The sequence below is a fragment of the Molothrus ater genome, chromosome 3 (assembly GCF_012460135.2).
Source record: "Molothrus ater isolate BHLD 08-10-18 breed brown headed cowbird chromosome 3, BPBGC_Mater_1.1, whole genome shotgun sequence".
In the NCBI taxonomy this organism is placed as follows: domain Eukaryota; kingdom Metazoa; phylum Chordata; class Aves; order Passeriformes; family Icteridae; genus Molothrus; species Molothrus ater.
Genome location: NC_050480.2, coordinates 12868690 through 12884318, shown reverse-complemented (window position 1 = coordinate 12884318; position 15629 = coordinate 12868690). Strand labels below are relative to the sequence as shown.

The following is a 15629-nucleotide window of genomic DNA, read 5'->3' as shown; positions in this document are numbered from 1 at the left end:
GAAGCAGACAATAAGAATAACTGAGTATTTTGGGCAAAGCACACAGTTTTGCAGCTCCCAAGTCAAAGTTTTAGTTCAAAAACTGATTCCATGGGTAGTCTACAGCAAGGTGCTTAAACTTCTGTGTCTCCGTTTCATTAACTGGGACCCACTCTTTGCATACTGTTCTATGTTGCACGTTTGGTGCTCCCTCATGATTTGCTAGGGTGGGATGTGAGCTCCATAGCTGATACTTTTTCTAGGTACCAAAGCCCCTGGTGTTCAATGCGTCTAGATCTGAGGATGGAGAGGTGAGGAAAGAGCCTGCTAGAAAATCAGATTCCATGTGATGGATCATCCTTTGTTTTAGCTGTAGCAGAAGATCACCTTGATAAAGGGCTGTGCCAGTCATGGCTTTATTCTGGCTTTAAGCTCAGAAAGTTTATCTGGTAGCATATGTTTATTTAGAGTGTTGCTTTAGCTGTTTCTTGCCAGTTGTCTTTAAGGGAATACTCTCTTTCATTGTTTACTTTTAATGTGTGATGTTTCTAGAGAAGGCACAGACATACTTCACCTCCTGCTGCCCTGGCCCTTAGGCTGCAAGATGCATCTACCATCTGTGTCATGAGCACTGGTGTCCCTTGTCTTTTTGGAAACCTGTGCCCTAGAAATAATGGATTTCATTAATGGGTAGTTTGCCTTCTCAGAACTTTGAACAAACATTATATCAGTATGTCTTTTATCTCCCTGGCACTTGGGGATGCACATAGGCTGCAAATACAACAAGGACACTGCCAGTGCTTTGGTCCTGAATGTATAATTAATATGTGTGCATCAAAGATTTAAAAAATGCCAGCATTAAGCTTATTGTGCAGTCACTGGTAAAGCACCATTTGTAAAAATACCTGGTTGCTTCATTCCCTTCAGCTGTGTTTCCTTTGAAGAATGGTTTATTTTGCCATTATTATTATGTGATTTATTTCCTAGTGTTGCCAGAGGAATGTTTTGTACCTGAATTATTCTGTACCCTTGTACAATTGCTTTCCTCTAAATTCTCTCTGCCTGCACAGTCAGGCAGAGAACACTTTGATCTTAGGAGTCAGGCTAGCAGTGCTTCATGAGAAATCGTGGATTCAGCTGATAACACAGTGCTGAATGCTGTTATGTATAAGGTGCTGACACGCTTACTTCCCCATTGCTTACAGAGAAAGACAGATGGGTCCCCTGAAGGAGGGGAGCTTGTTGGAGGTAAAGACATAAGCAAGGAAAACTTTGAAGTTTTGGTGTCTCTTGAAAAGTTTTTGGCCTTATTTATTCACAGAAACTGCACTATGTTAATGAATTTTTCTTCTAATTTTGATTTAATTGAAACCAATCCTCCCTGGGAAGAAAGAAGCCTCCTGTGAGACATGAAAATACTGCAAGCATCTTTCTTACCATTTCAAAACCTGTTTCTTAGGAAATCTGGACTGCTGTACGGATTAGGAAGGAATTCTATGGAAGTATACACCAAACTGGTACTGATGAGACTCCAGTATATAAATGGAGATAAATGACAGTTTTATTGAACTGTAAGAAGTTGTTAACTGAACACAGTGCTGGTGCTGCTGAAAGCTTGCTGTGTCTGTGTTTTTCTAAGCGGTTCCTGTGTCAGAAGCTGTGAGGGTCTGTGTTATAGCCATGATGTTGCAGATTTTCCTACAGGAGGAGCTGAAAGTTTAAATTACCTCAAAGAAGTAAAGCTCTCTAGTAAGGCACACCAGCGTACCAGTTTCACACAATTTTAAAGCACATTCCATTGTGCCTGGGAAGCTGAATGGAAAATGTTATTAATAACAAGATAACATGCTCTAAAACTGCTCAAAAGCATGCTTGTTTAAAAGCTGCTTAGCCATAATTTCCATGTTTGGCTTACAGCACTTCAAAGAATCATTAGGAAGACTTCCAAGAAATTAGATCAGCTCTATCTTTAGAAACAGACATTTCTTAAATGTTTGATATCCCTCAGGCTGTTGGGAGAAATTATACTTTGGCAGAAAATCACAGCTAGAACATTTCAGGTGAATTGGCAGTAACAGAAAAGAGGGAGGAGTAAGACAAAGAAGTAAAATTGTGACTGAGGGATGGTAGATATCTGGTCCTGTGTTAGCCTGGGCAACCTTGGACACAAGCAATCACAATTTCACCCTGTGTGAGGTCTTACCTCTTCTGCATGGACTTGAAAGAAGCTGAAGTGCCGGCACTTTACATCTTCCTGAAGTTATCTACCTGCTTTTATTCTGGCAGATGTTAGCAGAACAATCCTCAGAGCTCATGTGTTGTGTTGACCAACAGAGCTGATGAACAGAGCTGTAACCCAATTCTAAATGCATGGGGGAGGAAGGGCCAAGGGCCTGGTAAGGATGTGCCATGTGCCATCAAAACAGCTACAATTAAAACCAGTTGTGGGCAAGAACTCCTTAAATTGTTGGATGAACAGGTTGTGCCTACCAGAGGCAAAAGGCATCACCTCCAGAGGTGCTGCATTTTAAGTTGCCAGTGAGATATACTCAACATGATTGAACAATCCTGGCTGTGATTTGTTATCCCCTGTAGAGCCACTTACCTCTCTCTAAAGGATGCATTATCTGCAAATCAAATAATCTGCAGAGATTAGTGAAAGCTAGAGAAATGGTTATTTGTACTTACTGGAATTTATATATTAGTGCAATACTACAACATTTGGATTGAGAGTAGAGTAGAGAATCACCTTATTGTAAGATTGTTTGACTTGATGGAAAATTACTATTTGTTTTCCAGTGAAAAGTGATAAGCCTGTCAAGGATTGTTCTTTTTTAATTCACAGAAATGCAAGTAGGAAACAGTCTTAAAAACTATGTTGTACCTGGTAGTTTGGGCTTGCTTTTTTTATATATTTGCTTTTAGTTAGTACATGTGCATTTAAATTTTAGTAATGATAATGTTGTGGGAATGTGAGAGCAAGAGCAAACAGAAGCCTGATGTAATTGAAGATGAGTGATTTGTGTAGCTAATAATTAGACATTCTGTTAGTTAAACAGTGTGGTCAAGGTACAGCACATAGATAAAATACAATAACATGTAACTAAGTGATTCTCTGGAGCTTGCTCTAGGCTGGTGCTCATTATCACCCACACTTAGCAACTGTTTGCTACAGAGTGTGAGAGGTGGAAAAGGATTAACTCTAATAGGCTGAAGCCTGACTGGAAAATTAATGCTTTAAGAAAAAATTCTAAATATCTTGATTTTTGCTCCCTTGATGAAGCTGAGGCCAGCCATGTGGAGCAGCATGTAGACTAAAAGTTCTCTGGGTTCCTCTACAACCTGGCTGAAGTTGCCTGGAAGTAGATTCCAACAACTTCAGCAACTGAGCCAGCCCAGTCCAGCTCTGGACTTTCAAGGCCTCTATTCTCTACTAACCCTGTTCTTTTCTTTTAAAAGATTTCACTGTAACATCTGTAAGGGGAATCTGTTAAAAATAGCTAATGTTAATAGTAACCTGTCCCACCTCAGTGCAGTCTCATGACAGAAGAAGACTGTGTGGAAATATAAAAAGAATTTAAATGTGTTTACTGGTTAGAAAGGTTTCTTTGGTTTCCTTTCTTCTTAAGTTCAATTTTTTTGGCATTACAATATCTAAATTTTCAGCCAGTCTTTATGAGTAGTGTCCAGATGGAGGAAGGAATAAGAGTTTACTTGAGGTCCCTAGAAATTAAATTTTCAGTCAAGAATAGCAGCACCATTTGCCTTGTCACTGATGGCAAGGCCAGGTCATGTCCTTCTAGCAGGGAAGCATGTTCAGAAAGTGAAAAACCAATTTTCTTTTGGTCCCATAGTGCTTAGAGAGCTTCAAAATTATTTTCTTGCTGATGACCTTCTCCTGAACACAGACTGAGAATTTTATTATGTTGGAAGGGATCAGTAAGGTGACTTACCTGGAAGGCTGGGTAAGGATGAGAGCTTCCTGAAGAAGAAAGCAGAAAGGCCTACAGACAGCAGTTACCTCACAGGGTAATATTCTGTTTCAACAAGTCAGAATTCACATCCTAACAGCTGCACTTGCTATTTTGTTTTAACTGGCTTCATTACCTATTCCAATTTTGCTGACTTGTGGGTTTTACAAACTACACTGGCTTTTGTTAGGTTTTGGTTTCCATATCCATGTAGGATTCCCTTTCAGTCTGTGGGAGTGAGATTGTCTGTTCTGTCTGGCTCCTTCAGCAGCTCTGGTGTCAATGGCAGCCACAGCACCTGGGGAGCCTCTCACTCATTGCAGCAGTAAAAGGAAATGGTCTCATCTCATACCCCTGTATCTCCACCAGCTGTGGCTAAGCACTCTTCTTGTCCAGTAATTTCTCTTGCATTGCTCTGTCTTTCCTTCTCATTCCTTTCAGAATTTATTTATAAGTTTCTCAGTGTCAGGTTTCCCACTTGGAAAGGAAAGGTCCTTGGCAATATTTTTGACCCAGGGGCCTGTTTATTTCATGTTACTCCTAAATTTTCTTCCCATTCTCTAAGAAGAAATAGGGACCCTCCACATAAGCTAATCATGTGTCTGCTTACACATTACCACATATATATCAATTCACAGAATATTCTATGGATATATATTAATTGGACATATCTGCACCCAGATCTCTTCAGTCTGTCTTACATCCACCCTACAAGCCCAGGCTGTGTTGCCCTGAGGTGGCCACACATTACTTTGTTAAAAGCAGTGAGATCAGATCACTGCTCTTCTGCTCTCTAGCATTAATTATGTCTGTCTGTGACTGTCCTCCTTCTGAAAGAGTTATTCTGAAAATGTTGTTCTGTGCATCTGAAAAAGTGGTTTTTGTGACAGTGTGTGCAGAGTACCTGTGACAGATTTTGTGCACGCATGGTTGTCTTTAATAACACCTTTAAATCTCAATCTTTATTACTAGCTATTAAGTAACTTCCTGCACGGCAATTCTGTCACTGTAACTGAGTTTGGTTAACATGCTTATATTTCTCCAAATAATCTTATTTCCTCTAAATGTGTCTTTTATCCCAAATAGTGAGTATTCCTTTGTGAAGTGAGCTAACAATGCATCATTTGTAACAGAGAAGTTAATGGGAACCCGAATGTAATAAGGGTTAGTGACCTGAAATTTCTCCATTCTGTGAATACCTCGGTCTCAAGCAGGTTCAGCTGTAATTATTTTAGCTAGGTAGGGAGAGAAATCATCTCCATCAGAGGCAAAACATTACCAGTTATGAAATGAGATTTGTACGTACAGACACGCTGTGTTCGTGTCACTGTATGGGGGATTGAGTACAGAGGAGATTAACGTTCAATCTTGGTTAATAATCCCTGTCTTTTATGATCAAAAGAAAAAAAAATAATGATTATGAGGCTTTCTAAAATAATGGCATGAAGGCAGCTGCCTGAATCTGGGTAATGAAAATCTGAACTGTCTGTATGAGCCAGGGACAATATTTAGGTGAAATTCAGAGTAGTTACTGAAGGGAGAGAGCTGTAGAATTTGCAGAAAATCAGCTTGCAGAGGTCTTCAATGGGTTTTTTTTATTTCCCTTTCATCAGAAGAAGATAGAATACATGCAAAACCTAACATTTCTGTGCAGTGAAGATATAGGGATAGATGTGTGCAAAAGAGTTTGTCCTCATGGAGGCTATACCAACATAGCTATAAATACATCTTCACACTTTCAGTTCTGAATTTCCCTCTCTAATAAGCCCCAAATATTTTGAGGAGAACCAGTCTTCTGTTAGAATCGAGGAAAAAAAAAAAAAGTAATCAAAAAGAACGAGCTGAAAGAAAACCCAGGGGGATGTGACAAAGCTCAAATATTGACCACACTGAAATAAAACCCAAGATTCAAAAAACTTGAGAAGTGGGAAAGGTTACAGACCAGAAGTTTTGATGTTGTCCTGTTTTGGTCAGATTTAACTGAGTTAAATTACACTTTCAAAGAACTGTTCATCTGGATTGATATTTCACACATGGGACCAAAGAAACAAACCAAAAAATGTCATTTTGTGTCATTTCTTATCTGTGACTGAAATATTTGAGCAGTGGTCACCCTTGAGTGGTTTTTGAATGTATGTGAAATTTGTATCCTTCAAACAGAGGAGCTGATGTTCCCCAGAGAGGAGACTGAAAGGAGGAGGGTCAGGGTGTCCCCCTGGTACAGCCTTTCCTATTTGCCTCAAACAGAATTTCTTTTAAAAAGGCCTTCGTATGTTTTTGCTTTCACAGCTCAGCTAACACTCAGCCCTGCAGGGTGGAGCTTGTACTGCCCAATTGTCATACATCTAAGGAATCCCCTTTCTAGCTGTGCTCCAGGTTGAGTAGGGCAAAAGGAGACAGTTAAGAAGTCATTTCCACCAGTCCTCAAGTCGTAACTTTTCTAATATCCGAGTCATTGAAGTGTTTCATAGCTGCCATGCTTTCATTCCTGTGAAGAAATCTAGCTTACAAACACAGACTGATCTGATGAGGATCTGGTTTCCACATTAAGAAGTTGCAGGGATTTATTAAGCCACAAAGTCATGACAAACTTGCCAGCAGTAATTTGGCTGCTCCTGTATAACTGCCTTCAGGAATATTCTTTCCTGGCCATTCACTGCAGCATCTGTGTTTGCAGGGGCTGTGTCTGTGCTGTGCTGAGGCCAGTGGAGATGCAGGGTGTGCAGTCAGCATTGCCCCTCTTTGATCTGTGCACAAACCCCAGTTTGTGGTGGTTGTCACCTCCAGTGCTGTTCTGAGTCACTGCAGTAACATCTGCTGCTGCTGCTTCAGTGTCAGCTCCCACCAAAGTCACAGGGAGTTATTTCACTGATTTCAGGGATCAAACGAAAGGGAGAAAAAAAAAAAAAGAGAGAGGGAGCAAGGGAATGAGGTTGTCTGTGGGGTTTTTTCCATCTCACTGATGTGTGACATTTCCATCTTGAGTTTTGATTAAATTTCCTTTAATTAGCCCATTAAGCTAAAGCCACCAAAGCTAATGATTGAAATGTTGGTTAACTGATGATCTTTTTTCAATGGAATTTGAAAGACATCGTATTTCTAAATTAATAGTGGCATTAAACAAGGGAAGATAAAATGATGAACTATTTGTTGCAGAAATGCTGGTCTCAAGAGAAGGTTTGTACTGAAATTGCTTTCGTGTTAGCAAAAAATAAGATTAATAGGCAACCCAAGCAGCACTGATGGTCCTAATAGTGTTTAGCATTCACAGAATTTTTGTATTTTGGAGGCATTTCTGTCATTTTTCTTCATCCCTGATGAACTTGTGGAAATTTCTCAAGAGTTCTGGTCCCGGTGTTCCTGCAGGTGAAATCAGCAAGGCTGATTCTTAACTTGAATGAACTGTATATAAAAGTAAAAAGCAACCTATTGCATACTGACATGGGCATGTGACATGGCACTCCCTTCAACAACAGAAATACTAGTTTGTGTCATGCCTTCAAGGTCTTAGAAACTGAACATTTGATAATTCTCAAAAGAACAACCCTTTATTGACTGAAGAGGCACAACATGAAAAGTGCATCAGTGCATAACACCTTGGGGCATGAACCTTAGGAAATTGCCTGAAGATATTTTTAGAAGTGCTCCATTGCCTGGAGGCAGAAAGAAGGTGCACTCTAGTCTTAGTATCTGTCTCTTATGCTCCCCGAGCTAAAGTCTGCAGTACTGGAGGGAAAAGCTGACAGAGAGCAATTGCTTATTTGTCTTTGTAATTAATTTTACAGGCTCAGTTTAACACCTTACAATCATAAATTCACATCAGTGTCCTTGTCTGCAAGTGGCATTTATTGTGCACCCTGAGGAAATTGGCTGAGGCTCAAATGCACCAGACTTGGTCCCCTCAATGCAGCACCAATGGTCACTGTGTGCAGGGCACTGATTTTCACTCACAGCTGTCTGAAAGATGTGCAGCTGAGCCAGGTTCCACCCTACCTCTTCCTGGGCATTTCAGCAGCACACAACAAGGAAGGAGAAGCTTCTGCTGTATTTTACAGCCTGAGGTAGGTGCTGCTTCTCCATAGCACACCAGAATGTGACCTGTGGTGCTTTAGGACCTGTTTCACCAACAGTTCAATCATCTCTGCTGCTGGCACTGTGACTTGCAGGAAAAAGGAGATTCAGAGGCCACTGTGTGTGTCCAACAGCTTTTGTTTAAGTCTTGTATGGCATGTCTAAAACTGAACAGCTTATGTTTATGCTAGAGCCTGTAATTTAATTTGAAGTGTTGTAGGATATCAGCTGTAAAGCAAATGAGGGAGGGAGGCAGGGGGAGGGCAGCCAATTCCATCAGAAGCCAATTTAATATCCAAGGATTTTATGTTCCCTTCTGTTCTCCTCCTAGACATACCCACAAGGGGTTTCAGGTATCCCAACTAAGAACTGTGAGACTGCTGGCAGCATCAGACTGCAGTTGCACTTTTTATGGATTTTGGAAGGCTAAAAATATGCTTCTGTGATATTCAGACTTGTATGGATGGAGCTGCCACCTTTTGAGCTAAAAAAGATGGATCATTTAGCAAGGAAAATTGTGTCTTGCAATTTGAGCTGCCTTTGATGCTAAGGATACTCTTCCTTCACCATATCCACTATTATTTGTGTCCCCTGCTCTTTCATGGCAGCTGCTCATGTCTTTAGAACACAAAAAGTCAGTTTTAGTGAAGTCTCTCCATATGTGCAAGGCATATCTCCAAGGAGTGAGAAATTTTAGTGTTGGAACATCGTTGCTTTTCTTTACCAGAAATGAAGAAGGAGAAACATCATAACTATAGAAATATTTTCTGTGGTCTGTTCCAAACCCTTTGTACCTTTTGGAGGCTGACAGGAGTTTTTCCTGGTTTGAGTTCTTTGCTTTGGTTGTGTCAGCTTTTCTGACTCTGTGCCCAGCTGTAGCTTAGCAAGAACACCAGTTGCAGAAGATGATGACACTCCAATCTACATATCCTCAAAATATCCTCACAAATATCCCTGGGGTCTGGTTGAGCTTTTGCCAAACCTCACTGTCCCCTCTGGAAAGCTGCTCTGTGTTGGAGAACAACGTGGAAGTTGGTTACATTTGCTGACAGGAGTCTCAGTCAAAATCCACATTCAAAACACAGGAATATGCTGTCCCACAGTAAATATGCACATGACCAGGGCAGCTTCACTGGAATTTTGGTTTTGAGGTTGGCTTGCTGGTAAAGGAGAGGTATATTTTAAAACAGTAGGAATCACCAAGACTAATGTAGGAATGCTAATAACATACACAAAGCTGAGAGAAAATATTTTAGACCCAGTGCCATGCAGAAAGGACTAGAGTCTGAGAAGAAAAAAAAATTCTGCCAGTGTTTAGATTCTTGCTGCAAGGAAGAGACAGGATTTCTAAAGCCTTTTGAAATAAATAGGTGTGCTCCTCAAAAATACCTTGTTCTGTCATCATTTTCTTGTCTGAACTAAGCACCTGCAAGAATTCACATTCTGACTGAACATTTATCTCTAAAATATAGAGCAACAAGCACCAGCAATAGATCTACATTAAAGAGACCCACGAATGGTTTAACTTCTGCTGGTGTAAAACATCAAGATACAACAGAGAATGAGGTTTAAATAATATTTCATATTCACTTGCAGCTTGTTCTACATCCTGTGATCATTTCATGTTTTTATATTCTTGATGCAACCTCTGAGCATTGTATCTGACTGCTCAGCTATGGTTGGCTGCTTTCAGAAATTTTTCTCTTTCCTAAGCAGAGTATTACCGTTTTATGTGGCAGATATGCATCGAGAGAACATGAACTTGCTAAGCTAAGAGAAAACCTAAATCCATGAGTACACACAATTAATGTGTGGTCAGTGTACTGTCAGATTTGAAGTATTTGGTTGTGGGTAATTTTTGCTCTTCCTGTTGACTTGTAATATCACTGAGAGTGAATTTACAGTGATTTTTCTTCTGGTAATGTAAGAGTGGCATAACTTCCCAGCAGAAGCCAGCTTTCCTTAAATCAGGAAGTGATTTAAGGCAAACCTCCTCAGCTTCTCTAAGGAGATAATGAGTTCTGCTCTTCCTGTGGACTACCCAGTGTCAGTTCCTCTCTTTTGTGACTGCCAGGGCTGTTAGACACCCTTTGCTTCCTACAGAGCGCATCAACACCAAATACTTTCTAAAATTGGTCCAGCCTTTGATTGCCGGTTCCTTTTAGGAGCTCCAAATTACTTCAAGAGCCCTGCCTACTTATTTTTCTTAGCACTTTGGGGTGTAAATCACTTGTGAGATTAAAACCTCTTAGGGGTCTGATCAGTTGGTTGAGCTTTTATTTGTACCAGAATCCAGGGGACTTTGTTTTCTGACCACATGCATACACACACTTCTGCTTCTTCAGGCTGTTTGTCTGGAGGGAAGAGGGGCAATATTCTCTTATTCTCTCCACCTATATTACTGAATAGCTCCCCTCCTCAGATCATCTTTCCTTACTAGGAGTGAGGATACTTTGTCTATCAATTTATTATTTTTATACGTGAAAAGTTTTTCTCCGCCATTCAAAAGCTGCTTTAATTGTGAAGAGCTCTGAATTTCATGTTCTTTAGCAGAATTTAATCCCATTTTTTCAAATTTGTGCAGGTTTTGGTTTCAGATCACCGCTTCATGGGAAGAAGGCTCTGATGCCATTATTGCTTTTGACAATGTCTCCCTTAGTCTGGACTGTTATTTAACAAGTAAGTTTTCCTTTTATCTGCAAGCGACTTGTCTTTTATTTGCCATGTAATTGAAATTTGGGAACTGTGGGGAACGGGCTGGGTGTCATTATCTTCCAAAGACTCTTGAAAGGCAAAGGTCTGTGTCAGAAATCACTGTGCTTAGGCAGAGGAACCCCGGTCAGGTGCACCCCTTACTGGTGGAGCCAGGCAGGGAGCAAGTTCCCAGTTTGGCATGAGTGGGCAGTGAGACACAGGGTGTGGGAGATCAGCTTCCAGCTGAGGCAGAACCATCACCTGTCCAGCCAGGCTGATGCAGAAGCCAGTGTGTGATTATAGATTTCCACATGACCTGGTTTGCTGTGTGTCAGTTATCAAAATGAATGACAGTTGGACACTGGCTGGGAAAAGACAAGCATCCTGTGATTGACACTAACTTTGCAATAACACTGGGCACAATACTCCAGTTAAATTAGAACAAGGTTATTTTATTTGGACTGACATGCATTTAAGTGTGAATCAGAAACTAGGATCTTCACACTCTACTGCTCTGGGGAAAAATTTGGATTCTGATCCTGGCTTTGTGATTGACTGGCCTCTAGAATATGCCCAGTCTGTACCTCTGATGGCACATGTAGATTTTTATTAAACATTTGTGTCTGACTCATCTTTCATAATCTCATGCATAGTGAATTGCTTAATTTGTAAATGTGTTCAATGATCTGTCACTCTGTACCTCAGACCAACAACTTACATGAGGGCTGGAAAATTGCTGCTCTGAACAAATTAAACTTCTGCCTTGGGCTGAGCAACAGAACTTGAGCACATCCTTTCTTCTCCTACGCTTGGAGCTGCAACCTCTGTAGCCCTGTTTGGACTGAAAACCTCTAAACCACTTCTGCAGTCAGATTGTTTCATCTGCTTTGTGTTACTTTAATTTGCATTGCCTGGGGCATGAGTCTCTCCATTTGTGCTGTAATACCTCTTGGGTTCTGTGCACAAGTGCAATATACCTCAAGTTACAGTATTCAAAGAGATCTTAAAATTAGGATAGAATTAAAGAAAATTCCTCCTGCTTTTACTGGCTAAAAATTTTTTTATAACAGTTGCTAAAGATTGTCTTCTGTATTTCTGCTTTGTGTCTTCTTTCACTTAATGTTTTGCCTATCGCTCATTCCTGTTTATTTTCCTTCTGTCTCAGTTCTGTAACAACAATGGAAAGTAAATCTGCTCATTTCTTTTAATAATGTTAAATCCTGTGACTGCAGGCTCTTATTCTCAGCACAGAAGTCTCCAGCCCTTATTTTAGCTTCAATTTTGAGTAACATAGTGACTCAGTCCCCCTCAGCCATAAACCAATCTCTGATTTCTTGTTTTCTAGTCAGTGGAGAGAAGACACCTCGAGGTACCACTCCAGAGTCAAACAATTTGCTCACCAGTAGAGGTGGCCAGAAGAAGTTTGGATGGGAACAAAAGCTCCTGGGAAATCTCCAGCTCAGCAGTGCCCCCTTTTCTGATCCAGCAGGTAACTGTCTGAGAAGCATCATCAGACAGGAGAGATTTCCAACTAGCACAGATTTCATTTAAATGTGGCTAAATGCATTTTTTTTCCCCAAAGCCTTTGATTAGAGCTTTTCCCAAGTCTCTTACAAATAAAACAAACATGCTCTAGAAAGAGATTACCTTTAGCTGCTAACTGTAATTTGGTTTTAACTGTAACAGGCTGCCAGCTGGTCAAAGAACCAGAGAGGGCCCCTTGATGTAAAACATGGGTTTAAACTGTAAGATAAGTGTTTTTGGTGTCATGGTCATCTAAAAATGGGCAAAATCAAAGTGAAGTGTCCAAATTGACTGAGTTTAGCATTTATTAACCTGAACACCCAACTCTGGTTGATACAGACTTGGTTTGAACTAACATAGCCTCGCTTTTTCAGTAGATACTCATTGTCCATTTGAAATAGTACAGTACTGGACTTAGTTGGAAATGTCAGTCTTGTATGTTCATGTTACTTTATTCTCCCTTACCCTTCAGCTCCTCTTTCCAACCTAACTGTAATTAGCCCTTCCCACCTAATGAGCCTTTCCAACCTAACTGTGCTCCCATCGCTGTCTCCCAAATGTTTCCCTCTCTCCTCTCCCAGGCTTTCCCACATATCCACAATATCTGTTTTGGGCCCCAAAGGTGCATTTCCATTTGAATTGGCTTCCTTCCCTCCTCCTTGCCAGCCTCTCTTCCTAACCGGTTCAAGCAGCCACAACCTCCAGCCTGCCTGGGGCAGCAGGGCTGGCCATGGAAGTGAGGGGTGGCTGCAGGAGACAGAAGGGCTTGTAACAACTGCAACCCCCAGCACTGTGTGCAGCTGTTTCTCCTCACTTAGGGCAGCTACCTGCCAATTTGAAATACCTCCCCTCTTAAGTTAGAGAGCAGGGTTGATAAATGCCTCCTTTGCCCTGTCATTAAGCCTAAGGATTTGTTCCTGCTGCCTCCTTCTCTCCCACTCTTCTGCTAAGAAGAGTTTTTTGCATCTGTTCTTTTCTAGTCTGTATTTCACTTTGCTACCTGCAGTGTTCTGTTGAGGTGTGTAGACTAATGGTGTTAGCTCTGATGCTAACAGCAGTCTGGTTAGCGTGGCCAAAAGCCCCACAGAGCCCTGAAAGCCTCCCTGAAAAGCTGGATCCATGAGCCCACCCTGTGCTTCCCAGCAGGGCAGCTGCTGCTGCCTGAGCTCTGGCAGCAGAGGCTGAGGGACAGCCTGCAGGGTCAGCTGAGTCCCCATCACATGGAGTTTACTGATATTTTATGTGCTGAGCATCAAACAGCAAGAAAAGTGCAGAAGCACTTCCAGGAGCCCCGAGGGAGTGAGACAGAGGCAAAGAGCCCATAGGAGAGGGTGCTGGGCTGGGTGAAGCTGCACTTCAGCCATAAAGGTTGTGTTTAGCTCTCTTACAGATACTGTGTGTGAGCCTGGGCTGTCACAAAGGTATAATTTACAAAAGTATCTTTATATGTTCTCTTTGAAGATCTTTTGAAGTTCTCCCTTCAATATCTGTATCTCTGTTTCCTGCCCTGGAAACAGTGGAGTTGTCTTTTAAGTGCTCTCAGTATTGCCCTTGGGTCAGTGATCTCATGGTAGGATCTGTAGGCAGGGGTAGATTATGGATTTCTGGCTGACTTCCTGTGGGTGGTGATATAGTTTCCTGAGGCAGCTATACATTTCCTTCCAGGGTACCCTCTGTTTTAGCAACAGAAAAAAAAAAAAGCATTAGATTTTAGATGCAAAGTTAATGTAAAGTGTGCATGGGCTAGAAATCCTGTGGCTGTAAATTTTTGTGAGAATTTTATTTCCTACTTGTCACTAGACTTGACATCATCTAGCTCTTCTGCTCCCTGTCCTGTCCGAGGAATTCAATTTAAAGAAAGGCTTGGATGGTAGAAATAAAGGGAATCAGATTGCATGAGGGTAGAAGAGAAGGTCACTGAGGTTCTTCGAGCAATTAAAATAATTTGTGATGACCTTGGGGTGAAAATTCAAGGCAATTTCAATCTAAAACAGCTTGCCTATTTTCTGGGCTTTATCCTTGGTCTTGTTCATATTCTGTCTAAAATTGTCTCTAGCCCTTGGGGTTTGAAATTACTCCTACAGCAATTTTCTCCCCTTGTGCCCTCAGAGTAGACAGGGCAGAAACAGAGAAGCTGAGTGGCAGCTTCTTGCAGTGAAAGTCATTGCATTTCTGAGGGTCTCTGCAGCACCAAATTCCCTTTTCCCTTTGTGTTGCTGAGCCCCTGCTTGCTCTCAGGAAACACTGCAGATGCTTGTTTGGTCCCTGGGCTATGTATTTTACCCAGCTTCAGTCTTGTTTCTTTCTGCATCCCGTAATGCATTTAAGAAACCTCAGGCTGATTCTGAGAAGGCCTTTCCTTTGATGGGCACATATTTACTGCAGTGTGAGTGAACCAATAGCATCAGCACCACCCTGAAGTCCCAAAGACTGCACTGACCAGTATGAGCTCAGCTAAAAGTAATTACAGTTAATAGGATCTTTGACTTGTGTGATGGATCACATACTATAATACTGCCTTCTTAAGAAATCTTACTAAAACAAAGAACTGTGCTCCTAAAGCTGATGAGACTACAGGATAATAAAATGCCCTCCCTAAGTCTCCAGGCCAGCTCAGCCTTCGCAGCAGGAGCTACAGCCTGAAAGACAGGTAGCACTTTATTTACACAACATTAAATCCAAACAAGCTCACTTGTTTTCAAGGGCAGGGGCCCTCCACTTGTTCCTTTGTATCTGAGCACAGCCTCTTATATACATACCTGCTGCTTTTGCCTGTGCTTGGAAATGCATTTCCAGCAGAATTGATGGCTGGCACCACCAGCCCCCCTGTCCTCTCTGTTCTCAGGCCCTGCACCCTCAGACTTGCTTCTTCAGCCTTGCCACTGTTGGTCATGGCTCAGTGGGCCTCCAGGTCATGCACACTGGAGACTCAAAACACACCATACAGCCACGCTGTCAAACACCCTAAAGCTTCCAGAAATGTGCTACCCACTGCAGTGTGTCACACTGGGATCATGAACACACCAGGTAGAATAAGACCTGAAATGTCTACAGCTAATGTGGTGTTGTTGCTCTCTCAAGTTCCTTGATGACCAGGACCAGCACAGAAACATTCCTGTGGTTTTCAGATCGCACAGCTACTAGCAGTGCAAGGTGGCCATTGGATAGATGTTCACAGGGCAGTGCAAACGCTTTCCTTTTCTGTTAACTAATGATGTGTTATTTGCTGGAATACCAGCTTCTTGCTGAAAGGTTGCAGGTGAAACTTGATTCTAGAAGCAGCCTGAAAAAACAGTTGTAACAAGGTCTGCATATGCCAGAAGACTGAATCAGCTTTAATGGAACCAGGATTTTTCATTGAGATGGTTAAATTGTACAAAAGGCTGAGTG

The 15629-nt window shown here is 41.5% G+C and overlaps 1 protein-coding gene across 2 annotated transcripts in view; it reads left to right on the top strand.

Annotated features, from left to right (window-relative positions):
- Positions 1 to 15629, top strand: part of ALK (ALK receptor tyrosine kinase) — a 307088-nt gene that overhangs the window by 247077 nt on the left and 44382 nt on the right. For both annotated transcript variants that reach the window (XM_036380516.1, XM_036380515.1), the window contains exons 10-11: positions 10606 to 10700; positions 12061 to 12204. In XM_036380516.1, the coding sequence (XP_036236409.1) occupies positions 10606 to 10700; positions 12061 to 12204 (239 nt within the window). The remainder of the gene's footprint in view (positions 1 to 10605; positions 10701 to 12060; positions 12205 to 15629) is intronic.